The sequence below is a fragment of the Clarias gariepinus genome, chromosome 4 (genome assembly GCF_024256425.1).
Source record: "Clarias gariepinus isolate MV-2021 ecotype Netherlands chromosome 4, CGAR_prim_01v2, whole genome shotgun sequence".
NCBI lineage: Eukaryota > Metazoa > Chordata > Actinopteri > Siluriformes > Clariidae > Clarias > Clarias gariepinus.
Window position 1 is genome coordinate 17,172,582 of NC_071103.1, and position 24,401 is coordinate 17,196,982.

Below are 24,401 nucleotides of genomic sequence, written 5' to 3' on the forward strand. Positions count from 1 at the left end.
TTATTCTAGTTACTGGAATTTTACAAGTTCAGGGTTAGAGGTAAGAAATGTGGTTTGAGATTGATTTAAGGTGAGTATAAACATAGAAGAGGAATTGAATGCAGTAGCATGACACAAATTGTATGTTATTCGGAAAGAGATCTCGAGTGGTGTGTTGTGTGCCAAAATCTGTCATGTGATTGAAATCTCTTGGGGTTGTTTTACGTTAAGCATACTTTCCCATGAAGTTTACATAGCAACGGAAATAGAAGCAAAAACTTTCATTGTGGCCACTACAGGCAGAAAAAAGCATGAGGCAGATCCCGGGTGTAAATCCTCTCAGCATTTTACTTTTTACGTTTTACATTTTATTTTTTTCTTATTATTGTTATGATCTGGAATGTTTAGCCATAATTTAGCGTGCCAGTCATCAGTTACATTTCATACGTAGTATCCAAATTGTGTTAAACAGCTTAGACTTCTGGTTCATGCATTCTCTGTCTCTGGCCTCCTTCTGTTCTGTTTAACAGGAAGTAGCAGCCACATGACACCTGTACCCACTTCTGTAACCTTTTCTGAGGTAAACAGCCAGCTTTACCTCCACCTACTGCGTTAGGCTTAGGACGTGACACCTTGACCAATTTTTAAACGGATTTATTCAGAACATAGGAAAGAGGATGTTTGCTTGACTGATGCTAAGTCTCTGTAATTTCCAAGCCACAACAGGTGTGTCTCCACAGCCACGTTGTTTCTCTATCATTACTCACGTGTACAATTCTCACAATAGTAACAGCACATCACACACACACACTGTGTTCTATCTTTAGCTAATTCTTTTATGAGATTTAATCTAATCGATATTATCTTGTGCTGTGTTAGTATCTTAGAAATCATACATCTGTGTGTGTGTGTGTCTGTGTGCGTGTGGGCGCGCGTACATTTTAAACAGCGTACGTGTCACAAGGAAACAGGTTCACATATTCATTTCCTGTGTGATTTAAGCCTTGCATGTCTAACTTTGTGGTAAATTATGTGAAAGTGCTCCTTTGTCTTTCGGCATAGCTCAGTGAACAAAACTTTATTGATGTACAGTAGCTTGAGCTACACGTATATTCACAGATCAGTGCCTTTGTGCTGGTAAGTCCTAACAACCAAGTGCTTCTGTGTAAATGATAGAAAATGGATGGCAAAGAAAGGCTATGTTGATACATAACAGGATATTTGGATGGAATGGAGGAAGAGTGCAGGGTGAACTTTAGGCCATCCGGCAGCCATCTGTCAGAAAGACACTGGAACAAGGATTAAAAAAAATTATGTGAGTCCATGAGCCAGACGTGCTGAAAGCAAATTATGTAACTTGGTTTTCACTGAAATACTGGTAACTGTAACACTATTTTTTAGGCACATTATTTTTATTTTATGGGAGCTGCAGCATTTTAAAGTGCACCTGAGGCGTGTGGTGCTGTAATAGAGCAGTCATTATGATGCACTGCTGTAGCATGCATAAAGGCTCTGGGCAACTGATGAAAAAGTTTTTTTATTTACATCCTAGGACCATTAAGTTAGCTGAGGGTCCTTGAGCAAGCTGCTCCAGGTTTGCTGTTCTTTCACAGACTCTAATTTCTAAAAGGACGGGTCTTTTTTTATATGGTGTGCGCTATTGGCGATCATTGATTCTAATTGATGATTGGTTGATTTCCTGGGCATTTCAAGCTATAGATTACAAGAAAAGATGGCTGTTCATAGTTTAAATGTTATGTTTTATGTTTTTGTCTACTAGGTAATGGCTGTGTAACATGCATGCATATGATTTTGATAACTGTATATACTCACAACACGGTTACTTATAGCTAACCGCAACTGGCTGAATGGCAAAGTGAGAAAGAAAAGAGGTAAATTTGTATAAATACTTTGAAACATACCTACTCCAACTCCATTGAGCTCAGTTAACTGCAGACGCTTTATATAAGTCTCAGCTGAACGTTAGAATAAATATTTTTGCATGGAGTGAGGGTTGTACAATTTGGCCTTGATTGTATGCAGTATAATTTTTAATTTTTAATCTATTGATGGTTGGTTTATGGAATCTGATGATGATCAATTATTCGAGTGGTTAATGACTCCCATCGTGTGAGAATGTACAGTGTAATGCACAAGTACTTATCATAGTGTTGGGCGATGGGATCTCAAGGCAGTATTAGGATTACCTGAACATTTTACCTGAATTATGTTTAATGAATGATTATTATTGTTAATATTAGTTTTTTGTTTTATGCACTATGCACTGTATTTCGTTGCCTTGTACCTACATGTGCTGTGACAATAAAGTTGAATCTAATCTAATTCACTGTCAAGGTTTGTACAATAAATATTTACAACTAATAAAGCTGAATGGGGCGGAGTCATGTTTTTAAGAGGATAGTACATGAACACACAAAATAAGAATAGTCTTGATGAAATAAAAAAAAAACAAGATATTAAAATAAAAAAATCTAAATAAAAATAATTGACACAGGCAAGATTGCAGCATTTGGAGGTTTTAAATGTTAATTTCGATCAATTGCCCAGCCCTAACTCATATACTCTTTAGACTTCTCTACAGTTTGTAGTGTTATAACCTGAAATGGTGGTGGGCTTATTGTGGGTATTTAGCATATGATCGAAACAATATGTCCTGTATTTTATAGTACAAGGTACATTTGGTTGCATAAGTATTTACCTTCTTGTTCAACACCCTTATTGAAACCCTTATTGACTAGAGTTACAGGTGTACATCTTTTAGGATTTTTATCGATTGGCTTTGCACATCAGGATTCTGATATGTTTGCCCACATTTGCTCAAGTACTGTTGTTAAAGTTGAAATGTGGCATTTGTGGCAAATGTGTTGTTATAGGCTTTGCCACAGATTTTCAATCAGATTACTTTTTATGCATTTGCAGTGTGTTTACATCATTGTCCTGTTTAAAGGTAAACCTCCTGGCTAGTCTCACAATTATGCAGACAGGCAGAGATGGATTATTTAGAATTTTTAAGTTTTAAGGATTACTATATTTTCCTGAACCCTAACCAGTTTTCTAGTCCCTTTTAATAAAAAGCATTTTCACAACACACTCTCTATCTGTTCAAAAAGAGATGTCTATATCACGATAACATGACACTTGAATGAATTATGCGACTTCTAATGTAACCGGTCCACAGTAATTGATATGGGTACACACATCCTCATTTGCTATGAGTTCCCCATAATTATATATAAAACGTAACATCATAATGAATTTGTTGGAATTAACCTTTTAGCACTGTTACATTTACATGACGATAGATGCAAGGTTGTTTTACACCTGAATCTTCTCTCTGTTATGTCTGTTTGTTTTTGGGAAGTCCACTAACCACATCCCTTAATGTGATTCAGATGAAAAAGAATTTTGCCAAGTCACTAAATCAATCCAGTATCTACTCTTTTTTTTCTTTATAATTTTTTTTTATGTTTCCTGTTGTTTCAAGATACACCTGTTTTAAATCAGTTTTAGATCAAAAGTTTTAAAACATATTTTAAGTCATCTGTTGCTGTTAATTAACTTCCATTAAACTCATACATAAAATTGCATGTTTAAACAGGGATTACATCGTTCCTAACCCTCTCTCTTTCCTTTTTCCCCTCTTGTTTTTAGTGGTGGGTAGATAGGCGGCATGACTGAGGAGAAATGTCCTCAGTTGGTGGATTATTTTGTGGTGGCGGGGCTCGCGGGCGACTCGGCTCCGCCAGACGAGGAATGTCAGCAGAGAGGTGGCCGTGGGATGGAGCCCATCAGCGACCTTACTGTGATCGCCCGTGGCCTCGGAGAAGAGGTGCCCGAGGGCTTCACATGCATCGAGAAGACGTTGGGGGGCCACCCAGCTGAGCTCAGCGCAGGCCTCATCAACAACCCACACATGTTCCTCTGCTACCGACGCAGCCATGACAAGCCACCCATTGTGGAGCTTGGGTAGGAAAAGCCTTCACACACTCATTACATTCTCACAATAGTCTCTCTCTGCTAAAAAAGAGCCACAAAATTTAAAGCGAACAAATCAACCTTCTTAATCCATCTAATAACATCATATATCCTCAGTGTGCAAGTAACTGTAGACTAGCATATACTCTCTCAATTCATTTGCTGATGATATACCAGTGAGCAAATGTTTAGGCCACTTAGGATCATATGATTAATGCTTAGGGACACTGTCTTTGTGTGATTGTGAACTTGCATAATTTCTTCAATTTTTTTAAAGAACTATATACTGATATAGTATATATACAGTATTCTGCTTAAAGTAGCCACTGGCATTAGAGAATACCATTTCCATGAAGGGGTGTACTTGATCAGCAACAATCGAGTTCGATCCCCGGGTGATGCTGTAACCTCTTGCAGCCAGAGGTCTAGAGAGAGCTGATTGGCCGAGCTTTTTCAGAGGGGATGGATAATCACGGCTCTACAGCCAATAAGGGGTGTCTGTGAGCTCACGCAAGCGGAAGGAGCGTATAGCGCTATCCTCCAAGTGTGTTACACTGCCTCCAACGGTGTGAGCAAGCTGTTCGGAAAGATGCGGTCGGCTGGCGTCACGTGGTTCGGAGGAAACGCGTGAAAGTCTTCCGCGTCTTTGCCAGTCTGTGCTTAGGAGGCCCCGCCACGTATAAGACGTTTCTCATGTACAGACGTGCCCCCGACTCTCAGGCCCTGAACACACTGGGAGTGACTGATATCTCATTACTCATGCCCAGCAAGGGAGAAGTGGCACCACACACTTTCTGCAAAGTGGACAAGAACCTAAACACTGGCATTGTACAGCTTATGATTCTGCCTCCAACGGTGTGTGAGCGAGCTGTTCGAAAAGATGCGGTTAGCTGGTTTCACGTAGTTGGGAGGAAACACGTCAAAGTCTTCGGCCCTTCCGACTGAGTGGTAGCAGTAGCTTATTGTGGGAGCCCCCTAGTGACGGGGAGGAGTTGGACACAACTAAATTGGGGAGAAAAACAGAAAAAAAAAAAAAAAAAACATGATTCATCAGACAAGCCCACCTTTTCTTATTGCTCATTGATGCTCACCTGGTTTTGGTGGTAAACTCGGGTCAGCATGGGCACCCTGTCTGGTCTGTGGCTACTCAGTCCCATACACAATAAACTCTGACGCAATGTGTGTTTTAACACTCTTCTATTGGAGTCACTTAAATCAAAGGCACTTAAATCCTTGCCTATTTTTTGGGCTTTCAACACATTAACAACAGAGACAAAATGGCTAAAATATTAGTAGATATACACACACACACACACACACACATATATATATATATATATATATATATATATATATATATATACACAATTTCTAGTACTGTAATTTTTTTCATGTCTTTTTTAGAGTGCTGTATGAAGGAAAAGAGACAGTGAAACAGGGTTGGCATGTGATCGAGACTACACCGTACAGCCGTTGTGCCAGTCTGAGCTCAGGAGGCCCCGCCACGCATAAGACGTTTCTCATGTACAGGCGTGCCCCCGACTCTCAGGCCCTGAACACACTGGGAGTGACTGATATCTCATTACTCATGCCCAGCAAGGGAGAAGTGGCACCACACACTTTCTGCAAAGTGGACAAGAACCTAAACACTGGCATGGTACAGCTTCTGATTTGTCTTTTGCTGTACTCTTTCCCATTTGTATTGTATTTTTTCAGCACAGACTTTGTGCAGTGCTTCTACAATATTTTCTTTCTTTTTTTTCTTTCTTTTTTTCCCCTCATTCCTCCCAACAACGTTTTTTTCTATATTTTTGTCTTCTGTGGTTTTGGCTTTCCTGTTTTTGAACATTATTTGAATTGCTGTTTTTGAAAAACAGTCAACTCTGTGCGTGTGATTGTTTTGCTCATGTGTTTGTTTTTGTATGTTACACAGTGGGGCCCAGCGCTGTACCTGTGCTATAAGCGGGCTGTAGCAAAAGCCAACGCCCTAGTGTATGAGGCAGGTGAGTGAAAGTGTTTGTTTTTTTTTGTTTTTTTTTGGTCTGTCCCATGTGGTTATGAATTTTACAAAGTCACATGCAGGCTCTAGGGTTTGAGGTCAGCTGCAGGTAGAGGGAAGTGTAGAAGAAGGAAGCAAGACTGTATTAAAGCCCTTCTCAGGAATAGATATCTCTGTGGATTTCTCCCTTTGGTTAGTTGACCTCTGTTTGGTGGCTTTTGACAGCAGGATCTGGTTCCCTGTAAACGCTATATTGAGAGATTGTGTGTGCGTGTGATTTTCAGGGCTGATTAGCCGCTACCCTGAGGAGGATCTTGAGTCGTTTGCATTGCCAGACTCCGTTCCTGTCTTCTGTCTGCCCATGGGGGTCACTGTCGAGAGCTGGCCACTCAATACCAAGTACCAGCTCCCTGTTTTCTCTACGTTTGTCTTTACCACTGCGTCTGGAGATAAGGTAAGCTGCTCTCCCTCTGCCCGGAGGTTCCCTCACATCTTTCCCTACCTATTTATTGCAATATCCTATTTTATTCACTATATTTTTGGCTAATATTGTTTTAACTCAATTTTACCAAGATTATTTGTTCTTCTGATAAATCTAAATTTATTTTCTCTCACCTGGCCCGATTCGCTGTCTGTTTTCTCTCTGTTAGGTATATGGCGCTGCTATCCAGTTCTACGAGGCTTACCCACGGGAGGCTCTGTCTGAAAGGCAGCAAGTGCGGCTTGGGCTGGTCAGTGTTGTGGATCGACGACCCATTACCAACCGTACGGTGCAGGTGAAGAAGAGTATCTGTGTGCTCTCCCATTGGCCATTTTTCACCGTCTTTCAGAAGTTTCTTACTTTCATCTATCGCTACTCCATCTCTGGACCCCATGTGCTGCCCATTGAGAAGTGAGTGTAACAGTTTGTGTTAATGTTTTTTTTTGGTGTGTGTTTGTGTGCTTTGATTGTAGCTTAGGAGGTTTCTCACCCTGTTTATGGCCAAGACTGCTCCAGTGATATTTTAGGTCCTGCAAATAGACTTTCAATTTTTAATAATGTAAGCATGTTGTATAAAATTACAAGCCATTTTCTGCATATGTCATGCAGTAGTTATATAATAGGGATACAGGATTATTGACGTGTTTTCATTTTTGTGGTTTATGTCCAGCAATGCTCTAATTAAAGCGGGCAATGGTCTCTTTACAGGCATATCTCCAGTTTCATGCACAACGTGCCCTTTCCTTCACCACAGCGACCACGCATTCTCGTACAGGTAAGACTGGAAGGCTTATGGTACAGCTATGACTGGTACACATACACAATTTCATGATATAATGTCAATTTACTGTACTGTACTTGCAACCTTTTGCTCAGAGCTACAGGTTATTGTGTTTCAGATTACAGTATACACAAAAAAAATTGATAGGACTGTTAGGGCTTTTGGTATTTTTCCTTTGTTTTTGCAGTTGAGTGTGCATATATGACTAACTACCTCATTACTTCCACAGGAGTTTGATGGTATCACTCCTTAAAGACTGCACAGTCGAGTTACAGGGTAAAAGAGGGTTCTGTGATGGTTCAGTATAATTAATAGAAAATTAGCTTAATTATTTTTGATCCCAGCAAAACAAAATCCTCATACAATCAGAATCATTTATCCACTGTATATGCATTTAGTTTACATGAAGTGATTTATTCTCAAATTGGTTAGCCGGGAATAATTTTTAGCATGGGGAAGATGGTGTCCTGTTCATGAAGTACCAATGGTGTAATGTAGCCATGTTTCAACTATACATTACTGTGCAATACTGTCTTGAGCCATCCCTCATTTCTTCATATTTTGTTTCCAAAGAGTCAGACTTTCTTGTATTTTAATGCAGTCTTGAGAAATTGTTCTCCGGGATCCCTGAAGGACTTTTTGCCTCTCGGTTTTAGCAAGTTTTTGTCTCTCGTTGTCAGTTCAGTCCCTGTACCTGAACAGTTTTAGTTACAGTTACCTATGGATCATTCAAGCATAGACAATCAGTGAGAAATAGTAAGAAATAGGTGCAGATGATGACAGATGATCAGCCCAGTAATTAGTATACCAATGATGCTGAATGCTAAGTAGTTGAAACAGACAACAGGGGAAATAAGGTTGCTGCTGAAGTTGCTACATAAACAACCAGTTTTGAAATCTTAGTGTACTCTGCAGCCTGGCACAGTAAAACATTTGTTCCAGTTTGTTTCATTTAATCAAATTTCATTTCATTTAATATGGAGATAGGGGAGGTTGGCTTAAGACTTTTGCACAATACTGTATATATATTTTGTTTTTATAATGTTTTTTATATAATATATTTTATTATTTTTTTCTCAGCTGTCTCCGTATGACAACCTCTTACTGTGCCAGCCAGTGTCCTCACCTTTACCACTAAGGTAAACTTCATCCTCCTCATTCAACCAGTTTTTTCATCTTTGGACTGCGTTCAGATTTAAGAAATGTAGATGCCTGTACAAACCTGTTTCGTTAAGGTTTTAACTGCTTTCGATTCTAAATGTGTGCTGTCTTCATGCAGTGGTGCCAGCTTTGTGAAACTTCTGCAGAATCTGGGGCCAGAGAACGCATGTACTTTGCTGTTGGCTGTTCTCATTGAGCACAAGTTGCTGCTTCATTCCCTTCGGCCAGATGTGCTGACCTCTGTCAGTGAGGCCCTGGTGTCGGTCAGGACCTTCTCTTTATGCTCATTATGTATCACTGTGTCTGTGTACTTGGATTAATAATGGTGGCACAAGACAACTGACTGTTGTAATGTTTTTGTTTTTGTACCAATTAATTATTTGTACCAGCAAATTAGTCTAAATTAATCTCTTCGTCCTCCCTTTAGATGACGTTTCCATTGCTTTGGCCTTGTCCGTACATCCCGCTGTGCCCCCTGAGGTGTGCAGATGTGCTGTGTGCCCCAATGCCCTTCATCGTGGGCGTTCACTCCAGCTATTTTGACCTGTACGACCCTCCTTCAGATGTGGTGTGTGTGGACCTTGACACCAACACCATTTTCCAGTGAGTCATTTTTCCTTGCTGTCTTAGCAGCTTACAAAGGCCCAGTGTGTTTAGTGCTGCAGATGTTAGACTTTAAATATTGTTTTATGAAACAGAAAGATAAGCACCATCATTGCTTCTTCTAAAAACATTTTAGTTTAAATAAAAACTGAATGAAACAAATCTTTTAGATCGGAAGACAAGAAACCCTTGTCGTGGAAATCTTTGCCCAGGAAACATGTCAAAATCCTGCTCAACTCCCTCACTTATCTGCATAAAACTTTGGAAAAAAGTAAGTATAAAACATTTGCAGTACATAAAAATCAGTCACACTTGTCAATATATATTTCACAAGAATGTAAAATGGGGTGGATGAATATCATTTATTCTTCAGATTCATTCTTTTCTCTCTAGTCTGTACTCCTGGTCAAGAAGAGGCGACCCTAGAGTTCTTGCTGACGGATTATGATCTGATTTACGGCCGTCAAAAGCAGCTGGAGCTGGAGATCCAGGAGGCCTTTCTGCGCTTCATGAGCTGCCTCCTAAAAGGCTATCGGTCCTACCTCCTGCCCATCACCCAGGCTCCCTCTGAAAGAACCACTGACTGCAGTTCCCTTTTCAATTCGCAGGGTTCGTTTATAACACACATTAAACGCTGTTAAACGCTAATAATCTGTTGATGAGTTAAATCTGACTTGGAGCTAAATTAAAGCATCATAGAGTCAGGTCTGATATCCTGCTCCTAGATTAAATTTTATGGATTATTTAGGGTTTTATTGCCATCACTGATTTTCATGTAGGTTCAATTGTTTTGTTTTTTTCTGTCTAGGATGAGAAGCTTCAGTTTAGAAAGAGTCTGTTACACTATTTAGAATATAATTTCTTCTCAGGTTTTCTAAAGTCTCGAGATCGGACGCAGCAGAAGTTTTATTGCCAACTCACCAAGACTCAGATGTTCACGCAGTTTATCGAGGAGTGCTCCTTCGTCAGTGACAGACACATCTGCCTCGAATTCTTTGATGAGTGTGTTCAGAAGGTATGTATATTACATTTTGTAATTGAAAATAATAAACAATAAAGGGTTTTCACCCATTAAGTGTATGATTCGAGACATGCTGCCAAATGTCTAAATCTAATGTTCCATTGTGTCCTCATATAATAGAAATGCTTTATAATAAAAAACAATGTATCTGACTATCTCACATCACCACACTCACTTTTTCTCATTTTTCTCTCCTGTCTCTCACTTTATTCTATCCTGTGTAGGTGGACGTGGAGAAGCCTGAAGAGGTGAGACTGATAGATCTTGATGAGTCCCACAGTGGAGAACACACAGTGTTTATAATGCCACCAGAGGAGCCTCAGGAAGCTGATGGCTCTGAATGTCCTGCGCTCTACAGGTTAGACCACACTATCAGTTGTTCTTTATGCATAGTTATACTATGCTGTAGCATTTTTAGCAATTTATCTTGTGTAAATGCATTGATGTAGCTACGAGACATTTCCTATTCTGCATCCTGAGCTGTTTGACCGGCCTCAGGATCAGCTCCGTATCACATCGAAGGGAAGTGCACCCGACAGCCCTGCTCCACGGCGGACCAAACAGGTACACCTTTTTAAAAGGATCTAAAGACGTAGACTTCTGATCTAAATATTTTTGATTTTCTTCCTTTCTTTGGTAATTTATTTGCATTCAAAGACATTTTTAAAAGTTTAATGTTACATACAAAAATGACTAATAAATTAACACATGAAGTTCAGTTTCATCTGCACAAAGTATTTTTGGACATGTATTCGCATGCTTTGTGATTGTTTCTAAAGGACTGTGTTTGGCACTTAATGTCTTTTGTGTAGTATAGTAACAAAATAATGTTTTAGAAAATTTCTGTATGTTCTATTCTGCAGGAAATCAAGCTAGCACAGAAAAGTGCACAAAAGTACTCAGCAGTTCCAGACATGTGGTCCAAGTGTCTGCTGGGCCACTGTTATGGTCTGTGGTTCATCTACTTGCCCACCTTCGTCCGGGCTGAGAGCGCCAAGGTGCGAGCACTGCACACCGCCTATGAGGTGCTCAAGCACATGGAGACACGGAAGGTGGTGTTGCCTGATGAGGTAAGGCCTCATACCAACCACTGATTCAAAACATAAGTATTACAGAATCATTTTATATGACTACAGAGACAAATCAAAGTCTTTATATGTTCTCAGTACTTGTACAGTGCAAAACATAAATTTCAGTTTGATATATTGTGGTTCAACTATAAGTCATGCTGGACTGAATATTCACACAAGCCCAAGTTCAAATCCTCTTATAACTGAGACACACCTGTGATATGAATGTATTTTTTCACTGTATATCTTGTTCATTGTATATCTGTCACCCAGGGAGTGCAAATAACTCTGACTATTGCTCAAGTCTGTAGGTACATCTAAGCCTGTTTGCATAATTTCAGTATTAACCCCTTACTGTGCACCGGAAACTCATGGCCCTGTTTTTTTACAACCACAACATTTATATTTAAGAATTTACCATAGCAGTCTGTAAAGCTGTGCTTTTTATAAACGTTTATTGATACTCCAGTGAAAACCCCTAAGGTTTCATGATTAATGAGCTTTAAGTAACCAGGGTTTTGGTTTCATTCTCAGTACATTGAAATGTGTAAAAAGTTTGGTTAGTGCACTTGAGCAGGCTGTTTCCTAAGACATTTTCTGACTTAAGAGTCCATCATATCATCTGTTAGTGAACACAGGATTTTTTTAACAATTTGACTTTAGACAGTAAGGATGGGCCTCTACAGCTCTTCTACACTGTTACTACAGGAGCTCAACAAGGCTGCCTCGAGCCCTTTTCTCTACTCTCTATACACCCATGACTGCACAGCATCTTATAACAACAATGTCATCATAAAAGTTGCAAATGACACAACAGTTCTGGGGCATTAAAAAGATTAAGATTCAAAAGAAATGAAAAGATTGTGTTAGTTCTGCATAGTGGTGTGGTTGTGTGGTTGAGAGACCTTATCTCCTGCGGGAAGAAGCTCCTCCTCAGTCTCTCTGTGTTGGCCTTCAGGGAGCGGAATCGCTTTCCATTGAGAACAGTCCATTGTTGGGGTGGCTGAGGTCCTTCACGATCTTCCTGGCCTTGGTCCAGCACCGCTTGGTGTAGATTGAGTGCAGGTCAGGGAGCTCGGTGCGGATGATGCGCTCAGCTGATCGCACCACCCTCTGTAGAGCTCGTCTGTCCTGCATGGTGCTGTTCCTGAACCAGGTCGTGATGTTTCTCGTCAGGATGCTCTCTATGGTGCAGGAGTAGAAATTCCTGAGCACCTTGGAGGGCAGTCTAAAGTCTCTCAAGCGCCTAAGGTGGTACAGACGCTGCCGGGCCTTTATTACCACGGTATTGATGTGACAGGACCATGCCAGGTCCTGCGTGATGTGAACACCGAGATATCTGAAGCTGTCCACTCTCTCCCACTGGGCTCTGGTTGATAACAGGGGTCTGGTAGTTCCTCACCTGCTTTGTACTGAAGTCCACTATCAGCTCCTTTGTCTTGCTGACGTTCAGGAGGAGATTGTTTCTCTGGCACCAGTTCTCCAGATTTCCAACCTCTTTCAGGTAGGCCGTCTCATCGTTGTTCGTGATCAGGCCCACCACGACAGCAAACTTGATGACGGTGGTGGAGTTGGTAGTGGCCACGCAGTCATAGGTGTACAGAGAGTACAGCAGGGGGCTCAGAACACAACCCTGGGGGGCTCCAGTGCTGAGAGTGAGGGAGGCTGAGACATGTCCGCCCATCCCTACTGCCTGTGGTCTGCCAGTCAGAAAATTGGAGATCCACTAACACATGGATGAGCTGAGTCCCAGGTGCTCCAGCTTGGTGGTAAGTGTGGAGGAAATTATGGTATTAAATGCAGAGCTGTAGTCGATGAAGAGTATTTTCACATAATTCCCCCTCCGATTGTCCAGGTGAGTGAGAGATGTATGAAGGAGATGAGAGATAGCGTCATCCGTAGAGCAGTTTGGACGGTCAGCGAACTGTAGTGGGTCCAGTGTGTCTGGTAGTGAAGAAATTATGAAGTCTCTGACCAGGCGTTCAAAGCACTTCATCACTACTGAGGTGAGGGCTACAGGGCGATAGTCATTGAGAGAAGCAGGTTGAGGTTTCTTTGGAACCGGAACAATGATGGACTCTTTGAAGCATGTGGGGATCACCGACTAAGATAAAGAGATGTTGAATATCTCAGTGAACACAGGTGCTAGCTGGTCTGCGCAGGCTCTAAGAATACGACCTGAGATGCCGTCTAGTCCTGCTGCTTTCCTGGTGTTCACTCTCTTGAAGGCTCTCCTCACGTCGTGCTCGGTGATGATGAACGCGCTTCAGTTGCTGGCAGTGTCTTACTGTCTGCACCCGTTAGCGCTGTTAGCATTAGCATTTCTAGCATCTTTAGCTGCAGCCTCGAAGCGAGCATTACAACCCTTATCTACTAACTACACATGTTTAAAACACTGGCAGTTAAAAAATACTTTATTCTTATTTCTTTGCACTTTTGACCATGTGGGTTTTGTAATTAATTATTTCCATTTATACCATTGAGGCATTTTAATATACTGTTTAGTTATTATTTATAAATTTTGATCTTTTAATGTTGGCAGCTGTCTGTGTTCGAATCTGGGTGTGTGTTGGATGTGTGTGGGTGTGTGTGAATGTGTGGAAGATGAGGAGTTTGAGCCCAATGCGGCACTTGAATTCCTTTGTAAATATTTAACAATGGCAAAAAATGAATCTTGAATCTTGAGTTAGGTAGCTGATTATTTCTTAATAAATATGCTCCTGGTTAACAGGTGTTAAAAGACATTTTTATGGCCACAATAACGCAATACTGTACTTTTTTGTAAGCATCCAGTGATTCCCACCTGGGACAATGGAGAATGGTAATTTGTGTGTGCTGCAGGTGTGCTACAGAATCCTAATGCAGCTGTGTGGGCAGTATGGTCAGCCAGTGCTTGCTGTCAGAGTCCTGCTGGAGATGAAAAAAGCAGGAATCACCCCTAACACCATAACATACGGGTACTACAACAAGGTTAGTCCTCCACAAGGCAATGATGCCACATAACACTATCTCTAGAGGCTTGTACAGTGGAAACTGTGCACTATGGCTGCATTGCTTCATACCCATCGCTCTGAATTAGGATCAGCCTGGACTTCTCGGACTACTCATTAATTTAGAAATTAAAATATAATGAAAAATATAAATTAGTCATCATCCAATCTAATTTTTCTTAAACATTTGTTTATTTAAATACAAGGGTGACTTTTTGGCCAGGAAATGTATATTTGTTAAAATAAATCTGGGGAGGGAAAGGTCCCCCTTTTTTACTTGCAGTTCTTCAAATTTCATTCCTTTTGTGTGTTTGTAGGCTGTGCTGGAAAGTAAGTGGCCATCCACTAATCAGGGAGGACGCCTTCGATGGGCCAAGCTCCGGAACGTTCTTTTGGCTGTGGCACAGTTCAGGCAGCCAGTCAAACGCAGGCAAAAGAGCGATTCTATTAGCTCAAAACAAGGTTTGTGTGCTTTGAATTGTTTAGCTCCATTGAAAGATGGGGTAGGGTAGCTGTGGTCATACCCGAGCTTCTATTTATTTTTATTTTTGTTGTAGATAACTCCAACGGTTGTCTTCCTCCGCACTCCAATCTTATTCGTCAGAACAGCTGGAGCGGTTTGAGTGAAAGTTCAAGTCATGAATCTTTGACTGGTCTTATCACTAAGAGCAACAGTCTAAGCAGTATGCGACCTGACAGTAAGTGATCAGAAAATAATTGTTACTGTTTAGAAACTACTATACTAGTACTGTTCCCTGATCAGTTCACAAAAAGGTACAGTTCGCTACATTTATAACAGTTGTATAAATTTAAGATATCCTGTATAAACCGCAATAAACTGGCAATAATATAAAAACAGCTTTTTTTTAATAAGTTCAGAGTGTTCCAAAAGTTACCAGGACTAGACAACATATAAAACTAGCTTTCATGATTTTAACTTACTGGCTGCCAGTGATGTAGGCAAACATAAGACTAAAAATAGCTTGAAGTTGGTATTGCAGTATGTGTGTATTGCTGTGGGTTGCAATATGCCCTTGTGATGAGCATTATGTAGGTGTTATATTAACCCAAGATATGCCGATCACTGATATTGTAATATGCAAAAAGAGGATTAAAAAACGTTTTATGTAAGCAGGATATTTATATAATAAATAATACAAGCATAATGCATTTACATTATTTATCGCGATAGGATTACGATTGAATTAAATCAGTGTAATTGCATTTTTTCTTTCCACAGAATCTAAGTTAGCTAGGAAGGCAATGCTACAAAACAAAAGCACCGATGACCCCGCCTCCCGCAAACCTCCTATTAGTCCTCGGGATATGCTTACACCCTCCCCAGTTCCCTCAGACGACCATGTCAGAGTGCGTCGCAGTGATGTCTGCCTGTCCACCTTTTACAAGGATTGTGCAGAGCCTGATACAGACTGCAGGTGCCAGCCGACTGAAAGAGACAGCAGGTATTTGCGGATCAGGAGATACTGTAATCTTTACTAATAACTTTTTATAGATATTGTTGTTTGGTGTTTAAATACACACTCACCTAAAGGATTATTAGGAACACCATACTAATACGGTGTTTGACCCCCTTTCGCCTTCAGAACTGCCTTAATTCTACGTGGCATTGATTCAACAAGGTGCTGAAAGCATTCTTTAGAAATGTTGGCCCATATTGATAGGATAGCATCTTGCAGTAAATGGAGATTTGTGGGATACACATCCAGGGCACAAAGCTCCCGTTCCACCACATCCCAAAGATGCTCTATTGGGGTAAGATCTGGTGACTGTGGAGCCCATTTTAGTACAGTGAACTCATTGTCATGTTCAAGAAAGCAATTTGAAATAATTCGAGCTTTGTGACATGGTGCATTATCCTGCTGGAAGTAGCCATCAGAGGATGGGTACATGGTGGTCATAAAGAGATGGACATGGTCAGAAACAATGCTCAGGTAGTCCGTGGCATTTAAACGATGCCCAAGGGCCCTAAAGTGTGCCAAGAAAACATCCCCCACACCATTACACCACCACCACCAGCCTGCACAGTGGTAACAAGGCATGATGGATCCATGTTCTCATTCTGTTAACGCCAAATTCTGGCTCTACCATTTGAATGTCTCAACAGAAATCGAGACTCATCAGACCAGGCAACATTTTTCCAGTCCTCAACTGTCCAATTTTGGTTGAGCTCGTGCAAATTGTAGCCTCTTTTTCCTATTTGTAGTGGAGATGAGTGGTACCCGGTGGGGTCTTCTGCTGTTGTAGCCCATCCGCCTCAAGGTTGTGGCTTCACAAATGCTTTGCTGCATACCTCGCTTGTAACGAGTGGTTATTTCAGTCAAAGTTGCTCTTCTATCAGCTTAAATCAGTCGGCCCATTTTCGTCTGACCTCTAGCATCAACAAGGCATTTTCGCCCACAGGACTGCAGCATACTGGATGTTTTTACCTTTTCACAACATTCTTTGTAAACCCTAGAAATGGTTGTGCGTGAAAATCCCAGTAACTGAGCAGATTGTAAAATACTCAGACCGGCCCGTCTGGCACCAACAACCATGCCACGCACAAAATTGCTTAAATCAACTTTCTTTCCCATTCTGACATTCAGTTTGGAGTTCAGGAGATTCTCTTGACCAGGACCACACCCCTAAATGCATTGAAGCAACTGCCATGTGATTGGTTGATTAGATAATTGCATTATCGAGAAATTATAAGGTGTTCCTAATAATCCTTCAGGTGAGTGTATTTATAGCTTTGCAACTTTAAATGTTATTATTTTCTGTGACTTTCATGAAGACCATAGTATAGATGCTATATAGATATATACTTTTTTTTTGTTTGTTTCTTTATCCATCAGATCTGCAGAGCAGCGGGAAACGCTGAATCGCAAGGCTGTAGACGAGAACTACAATAATGTGTTGTCCCCGAGTCGTGGACTGGCAGGTAAACTGCAGCAGCTCCTCACACCCACGCGTCACCGGAACTCGTCACGACGAGCAGCCAGTGTGGACGAACGACGGCCTGCCACTAACGGCCCGTCACGCAAATCATCCGAACAGAGGCAGTCTCGCAAGTCACAGGTGGCCGAGACTCTGCTGAAAGCCAAGGAGCGACTCTACAACGCCACCTCAGAGGTCAGAAATAGCTTGACTCCATTCGTCAAATTGCCCTATACAGTGGAGAATAATGTCATTGTTAAATACTATGTATACAGAACATTCTAGTTTATAGTCTTCTTAAAAAAAGACATTGTAATGTAAGAATGTGGAAGTACTGACTGTCATGCTTTTGCTTTTTTCAGAGACTGAATGTCATACTTTTTGTGTTTTTCAGAGCTCGTTGTCTGTGGGTAGTGACATTGACCTGACAGACCCTCCAAATTCTGGGTTTTCACTCAGGAAATCATGGGATTCTTCACAGGAAGGGGCAGGACTTGAGGTATTTTAACAGAGTAGAAAAACCCTAGGTTTTATGTATAACTTCCCTTTTTTTTGTCCTTTCTTTTATACTTGGTTTCCTTGTGAAATGACTGACTCATATCCTGTACTGACTTATAACCACTAACTTAACTGTCAAATTAAAATAATTGTCTTTATTTATTTGGTCTTGTTTTATACAAAAACACTTCGCTATTAAAGGTCCATATTTGATTTAAAGAAAATTCTGTCTGAAAAAACAAATTCATTATGAATAACTGTTGTGCTAGATAGTATTATAACGGTTTGTTAAAATAAGATACATAAAGCTGTTGTTTTTGCCCAGGTGTTGATGTCAAGCTGTACTCTTTGCCGGAGTTGTAACTCCCTGGTGTATGATGAGGAGATCATGGCAGGCTGGACGTCTGATGACTCTAATCTTAACTCCAGCTGCCCATTTTGCTCTGCGACCTTTGTACCGTTGCTTAACGCAGAGATCTGTGACCTTGGGCCTGTCAGCAGGTAACGCATCCTGCTCTTTTTGGAAAATGAATGTGAGGAGATTATATATGGGCACTCAAAAGCAAACCAGCAGAACTATTAAACTATTTTATTCAGTTATTATATAAAAAAAAAGGTTAAGGACTGTGGGACTGAATAAATGTTGCTTCATAGCATTGCTGTAGTCATTAATTGAGCTTTGTCTGTTTATTAATTTTACTTTCACTTTATCTCAGTTATATCGAACTTTTTTTTTTTCAAATCAAATGGCATCACTGATGTGAATTATGGGAATGGTTTATAATAAGAACATTCTCCAGTACTAACAGCAAACTGTAAAAGCGTTAAATGCTGATTTCTCACCATCTCACAAAACATTAGTTTATGATTACCAAAAATGGAAGGACAGATTAAAATTAGATAAAGAATGTACCGTTACACTTTCACAGAAACACTAACGCACACCATTCTCTCCTTTTTTTTTTTTTTTTATAATTTATGTATATGTATGTATGTATTCATTTCACGGAAAAGTAGTCAGTATCGCAATAACTGGAACATGGAGGACGAAGTTGAAAGTGCAGTGAGGCCCCCTAGTGGTCATGATGGCTTTCTGCAGCATCTGTATAACGGTGTGACTGAGCATGACTCCAGTTCTGAGACCAGCACATACTCCGAGAACAGCAGTAATACTCTAGTAAGACTTCTTCAGATGCTCCTCTTAAATGTTTAGTTTCAGCAAGTGTATTGAAATAAATTGACGCTGTGTAATTGCTTGCCTGGTTTTAGAGCTCATCTCTGGGTGGCACCCCTCAGGTGACAGTGGCGTACCTGAGCCCTCTGGTCTTGCGTAAGGAGCTTGAAAGTCTGTTGGAAAATGAAGGGGAGAGTGTTCTCTCTCAGGTCCAGTTACTGGACAGCCACTCCATTCTCTTCTGGAATCTGGTCTGGTACTTTACTCGCCTTGGCCTCCCTAGCAATCTGCTGCAACTGGTACGGGCCTCTCCGCTAGCATCACAGATTTCACAGGTACCAGGAACAAACAAACACACACACACACACACTTCTATACTGTCTGATCTAGGAATGATCTAAGGTAAATTTTAAAATTTACAAGGTAGATGTGATCATGTAATGTTGGTGATATGTTTCAGAACACTGAAAGTACTTCAGTGAGGGTGAGGTTACTGTGGGACACTTTGACACCTGATACGGATTACTGGCCTCCTCTTTATGTGCTCTGGAGAATACACAGTAAGAAAATTCACATTCATGCCTGACAATGCATTCTTTTTATTTACAGGTATTTATTTATTTGCAGATACTTTCTTATTGTTTTAAAACATTAAGAATTTTTTTTTTTTTTTACATATATACTGTATTAGTAATTAAACACCAAATAAAGAATACCCACCCTATCCCTGACAGAGCCACAAGAATATATACACATATGCAAAAAATAATTTAATTAATAATAATAATAAAAACAATGATAAAAATAAATATATAAATAATAAAAAAATATATAACATAATATTGGAAATAAAGGGTAATTTTGTAAAATACATTTAAAAAATGACAGTTCAACACATAAATTCCAATGAAAGTGAAAAATATATTAAAATAAGTCATAACAAACATAATTCATGTATTATCACAGTCAACTGTCATTAAACACTTGAGTATGATCACATTATTTGGTGTTACTGAACGGTCAGTCTATTCTCATCTAAAAAAGGAAGGAAGAAGTTCCAAATCTTGTAAATCACAATGCATTCTGAAGAGTTAGGCCAAATGATTATTTCGTTAATAGGAGGTATTTGGTGTGTGCTGACATGATATATAATTAAATACCCCCTCACACTTTTTCGTTATTGACTGAGTCTCCTCAACACCTCATTTGGACATATTTTGGTAGTGACATATAACTTAATTTAACTTCTAAAATTTATCTTTATTTTATTGATTGAAACAACCTGCTACCATAACTTCATTTCTTTCTACAAACCAGATCATGAATTTTGTGGGTGTTTACAAACTCTAAATGCTTAGCATTTATTTTAGACAATATCTGATTTTTTATTAGTTTACAGTTGATCAACCTGAATAGGAAGTAATTCAGTATGTTGTATTTGAACAGAGTAGCCTCGATTTATTGAAGTGCAATGTCATAAATAGTATATAGCCACAAAACTAGGTTCTACAAAATGGGACAGGATTTACAAGCCTTTTTTAGCAAAGTCAGGAAATTGGCATTTTGGCCTTGTGTTTATGCTAAGGGGTGCTTAGCAGACAGTAACATAAATAGGATTGTAATCCAAAGCGGGGGCAGATTACTGATGTTTCAGCTGCAATCTGCTCCACCCACTCACATCACTTCAGGGTTGTTTGTTCGTAGTGGCAAAACTAAGGCCAAGCTTAACCAACTTAGTAAATTTATATTACAAGTTCATGTATCGAACATTGAACCCTGAGCACTGCTTGCTTAATAAAACCCATCTTTTTAAGAATCAATTAATATACAAGATAACAGGATTGACAGCTTTTGCCACCTCTTTTCTATCAGGTGGTGTGCCGTTACGTAACTATGGATGGCGCAGACACAACCACCCCTTCACACTGAACTTTCTGGAGGAAGTCTTGCGCTATGTTGGTATGAATGAGGTACACAAGGCCATCACGTTCTTTGTAGAAACCATTGGCAAACAGCCAGGCACTCCCCGGATACAGAGGTGAGAAAAAGAGTTTAATGTGAGCAAATCTGGTGATCGTAGTTTACTGTATGATAAACAGCTAGAAATTTAATGCATACATTAATGCACTGCCACCAGTCATAAAAAATGTAGCTTATCTGCAGTAGGCTAGTTAAATTGTTTATAATTTATTGAGAAGGATGAAATTTTAAGAAAGTTTACAAATAAAACACAATAACGTGTTTTCTCATTACTTATTTATAGGAGTTTGTACAGGGAATTTCTGTTTCTTACTTTGGCTGCTATGGGCAAAGACCATGTTGGTAAGTAGACTAACATCAAAAATAAGACCAGTCTGGCCACTAAGTTAGTTTAAATAATATCAACTTGTGTCACATTAATCACATCTCTCTGTATACTACAGCTGCTTTTGACAAGAAGTACAAGGCTGCCTATGCCAGGCTGAGTAGCTCAATGGGCCGAGAGGAGCTGAGGAGGAAGAGGGCTCAGCCACCCAGCCCCAAAGCCGTGGACTGCAGGCGCTGTTTCCTAGTGCCCCTGGACTGCTGAGGGTCATTACACACACACTGCACAGTTGGGATACCTCCTCTCTCTCTCTCTCTCTCTCTCTCAGTGACTGCCTCCTGCAACTGTCCCCCCTTAAATTGAGTCCTTTTTTGGGGGGGGTTCATTTCACACGTCTCATGTCTTCATATGTCAGTGGATCTTTGTTCTGAAGCCCCTTTTCTCTTGTTGCTCTACAGCTATAGGCACATGGTACATATGGTAGAACTCACTGGATGAAATAATTATTTTTAGCCAAGAATGGGTTGTCATTATTTTTTTCCATTGCCTCAGGTAATTGTAATGGGGCAAATCTAACCAGATCTTTCTATTTGTAAAACAGCTAATTTAGACGTTCGCTGCTGGGCTGAGTCTCCTCTTTGCCAAGTATCTAAACCAGACACTGCAGTCATGCTTCAGTGGCATTCTGATCTATGCATTTAGCAGATCATCATTATACCAGCATCACTATACAGAATATTAGTTGCACAGATAAAGGCCTCATCATCTCGTAACTTCAAACAAGTGCATATTCTGTAATATTGCCTCAGTAATGTGGGTAGTGTGTTTCTGTGGTTGTAGCTGGAACCAGACAGCCTTTGTCTAAAAGCCCTTTATGTCCTGCTTTCCTGTATAGCCTCTCTCTGTGCTAGGTCTTATTGACTTTTTGCTGCTTGTGGTTAGCTAAGCCTCTAGCAGTTAGACCATGAGAGAGGAACCCACAACGTATGAACTCCACCACAGCACCAGGATGAAACTTCAGAATGATGACCACTGGAGAAGGAGTAAGACTCCAAATGTGGGCTACAGCCTGGTATGGAATAGGTTTGGGATTTTGAAACTGGGAGCACGGAGATGATGGGTGTAACCGGCAACCCAAAAAAAGCACTGAAGACTGAACTCCTGTGAAGAGTGCAATTATATGGAGTATATGAACATTAGTAACAGGGCCCTGCTAAGGACTTGTAACCAAAAGACTATCTAATTGGAATTCACCTCCTTTTTTTGTTTTCCTTGTCACTTGGTTTTACCTGATTGCAGTCTGATTATATTGTTTTAAATACATGGAATGTGTGTATCAGCCGTGCTGATGTGTGTGTCTGTTCAGCTGTCAGTTATCCAGATGCTTAATGAGCAATGTGTTTAAACCTAAACCTATTTCTCCTCCAAACCCTTACCCGTGAGATGCTATATGAGAGGAGCATACCTCTCAACACAGCTATCCAGCTTAAAACACACCAAACTGTGTCCACCTCCTGGAATTTAGTTTGACTTCACACAGTTGGATCTGGTCTAACTCTACATGTGCTTCTGTTTTTTGCAAAAAGGTTGCTTTCAGGAAAAAAAAGCTGAAGCAGCTGAATGGTGTTGTATTGTGAACGTGCTACAGGTGTGACAAGGCAATTAATTACACCTGTAATTCATTCACAAAACATCACCCCCGGGTGATTGTGAGTCCTCCTATGCCACACCCTTACCTTCATTATGCTTAATGCTTTGGACTACTGAACAGCTGTATGTATGTGTGTGTTTTTGTGTGTGCTTTCTGCCTTTTTGACAGGTTGTATTAATGCTCCAAGAGGCACATACACACCTAGCTTAGCCCCTTAGCACTGTGTAGAACTGAAGTCAGAAACATTGAGCTGCATTCTTAATCATCCACCAAGTAATGGAGTCACATACATTGATGAAAAATCAATTCAGTATCATTCTATGATGATGCCTACCAGTTAAAAAATTAGTTGAGTATGAATTAGCCTCCCTCATGGCCTTATTAATTTGTTCTTTCACTCTGGGAGTGCATTTTGGAAGGGTGTCATGGCTCCTCTACATCTAACAGTTCATCTCCAGTTCGGATCTGAAAGCAGGTGGTTGATATAATTGTTCAAATGATCAATTCTTTAGGTACCTGCAGTTGATGATTGTAAAGGCTGTATAAATTCCGATCCATCAGTGTGGGTTCTGATCATTCAACAATATAGTTAATAGGAACTTGACATCCATAGACCAGCTCTTGGCAATCTATAATACAAGGTTCAGCCTTATGTGCCAATGGTCTTCACAATGTCCCATACCTTCTTACACTTAGTTAATGCTTACGTTTTTTGTCTGTCCTCTTTCTTTCTTTTAGCTGTCTGTGGTCGCCATTTATGTGTCATCCCACTTTTATGTGTCTCACATGTTTAAAGTGGTAAAGTACATATGTTTTTATGTGGGGCACCTCAGCTTATAATGAAGATTGATGGTTTTTGTGAATAAGTCATTTTGTGTTTTGTCTAAATATTTGAAAACTGAGCAGGAAAGCTGTGATTAATAGAACTACAATATAGGCATTTTAATATAGGATGGTCATGGTGGTAGAAATATGTTTAGTCAGCACTGACAATATTGTTAGTAATTGGCTGCAGGTTTAAACAGAAGAGGTCCTCTTTCTTGCCCATTTGTTGTGCCGTGTTATATAATGATGACCAGCAGGGGGCAGCATGCCAAAGGGAGTTTTACTAAAAGGGTCTGCAATTATCTCAATGTATTTTAATGCATCTGACTGCAACATAAGGAAATTTGAGTTAGGACAGTTTTTATTTTTTTTTAATTGAAAAGAAATACAAGTGTTAACAGAGCTATATTTAAAATGTATTGTGTTTGCTGTAGTAATTTATATAGGTGTGAGTTCTGTTGTGATTTTTTTTTTATGTTAGAAACAAACAAGCTCATACTTGTGTTTTGTTTGATTGTTGACATGGTGGTTTGGTTTGGCTGTGGTGTAACAGCATTCAAAATGTGACCTGACAACATTAAAGTCCCTCATACATTATGGTAAAAGTTATTGTGTTGAGCACTAGCTAGGTTTATATCTGCAGCAAGTTTTTTAGAAAAAAAACTTGTTTTTTAGAGGCCAAAGGTAAAAAAAAGTTGTGTGTATATGTATATATAATCAAAAAGTTGATTTGTTTCAGTAAAATGAAACTTGGATATAGATTCATTAGACACACTGATGTATCTGAAGTGCTTATTTCTTTCAATTTTGATTATTATGGCTTACTTAAACTAATGGAAATCCAAAATTCATCATCTAAAAAAAAATGAATATTATTTAAGACCAATAAAAAAAAATAAAGATTTTTAATACAAAAGTGTTGGACTACTG

At 39.9% G+C, this 24,401-nt stretch overlaps 1 protein-coding gene across 3 annotated transcripts in view; it reads left to right on the top strand.

The window, feature by feature from the left end:
- The window catches only part of LOC128520465 (DENN domain-containing protein 4B-like), a 38,648-nt gene extending 14,580 nt beyond the window's left edge, over nucleotides 1-24,068 (top strand). For 2 of the 3 annotated variants that reach the window (XM_053494715.1, XM_053494714.1), the window contains 28 exons: nucleotides 3,652-3,966; nucleotides 5,380-5,632; nucleotides 5,909-5,978; nucleotides 6,259-6,428; nucleotides 6,625-6,866; nucleotides 7,164-7,230; nucleotides 8,317-8,375; nucleotides 8,516-8,660; nucleotides 8,825-9,000; nucleotides 9,171-9,271; nucleotides 9,394-9,609; nucleotides 9,870-10,015; nucleotides 10,246-10,379; nucleotides 10,471-10,585; nucleotides 10,885-11,091; nucleotides 13,933-14,061; nucleotides 14,399-14,543; nucleotides 14,639-14,779; nucleotides 15,322-15,544; nucleotides 16,937-17,213; nucleotides 17,413-17,517; nucleotides 17,842-18,017; nucleotides 18,531-18,693; nucleotides 18,786-19,025; nucleotides 19,151-19,250; nucleotides 20,563-20,728; nucleotides 20,954-21,012; nucleotides 21,114-24,068. In XM_053494715.1, coding sequence (XP_053350690.1) covers nucleotides 3,671-3,966; nucleotides 5,380-5,632; nucleotides 5,909-5,978; nucleotides 6,259-6,428; nucleotides 6,625-6,866; nucleotides 7,164-7,230; nucleotides 8,317-8,375; nucleotides 8,516-8,660; nucleotides 8,825-9,000; nucleotides 9,171-9,271; nucleotides 9,394-9,609; nucleotides 9,870-10,015; nucleotides 10,246-10,379; nucleotides 10,471-10,585; nucleotides 10,885-11,091; nucleotides 13,933-14,061; nucleotides 14,399-14,543; nucleotides 14,639-14,779; nucleotides 15,322-15,544; nucleotides 16,937-17,213; nucleotides 17,413-17,517; nucleotides 17,842-18,017; nucleotides 18,531-18,693; nucleotides 18,786-19,025; nucleotides 19,151-19,250; nucleotides 20,563-20,728; nucleotides 20,954-21,012; nucleotides 21,114-21,259 — 4,467 coding nt within the window. In that variant the 5' untranslated portion in view covers nucleotides 3,652-3,670 and the 3' untranslated portion in view covers nucleotides 21,260-24,068. The remainder of the gene's footprint in view (nucleotides 1-3,651; nucleotides 3,967-5,379; nucleotides 5,633-5,908; nucleotides 5,979-6,258; nucleotides 6,429-6,624; nucleotides 6,867-7,163; nucleotides 7,231-8,316; nucleotides 8,376-8,515; nucleotides 8,661-8,824; nucleotides 9,001-9,170; nucleotides 9,272-9,393; nucleotides 9,610-9,869; nucleotides 10,016-10,245; nucleotides 10,380-10,470; nucleotides 10,586-10,884; nucleotides 11,092-13,932; nucleotides 14,062-14,398; nucleotides 14,544-14,638; nucleotides 14,780-15,321; nucleotides 15,545-16,936; nucleotides 17,214-17,412; nucleotides 17,518-17,841; nucleotides 18,018-18,530; nucleotides 18,694-18,785; nucleotides 19,026-19,150; nucleotides 19,251-20,562; nucleotides 20,729-20,953; nucleotides 21,013-21,113) is intronic. The other variant, XM_053494716.1, reaches the window with a different exon arrangement.
- Nucleotides 24,069-24,401: the final 333 nt, after the last annotated feature.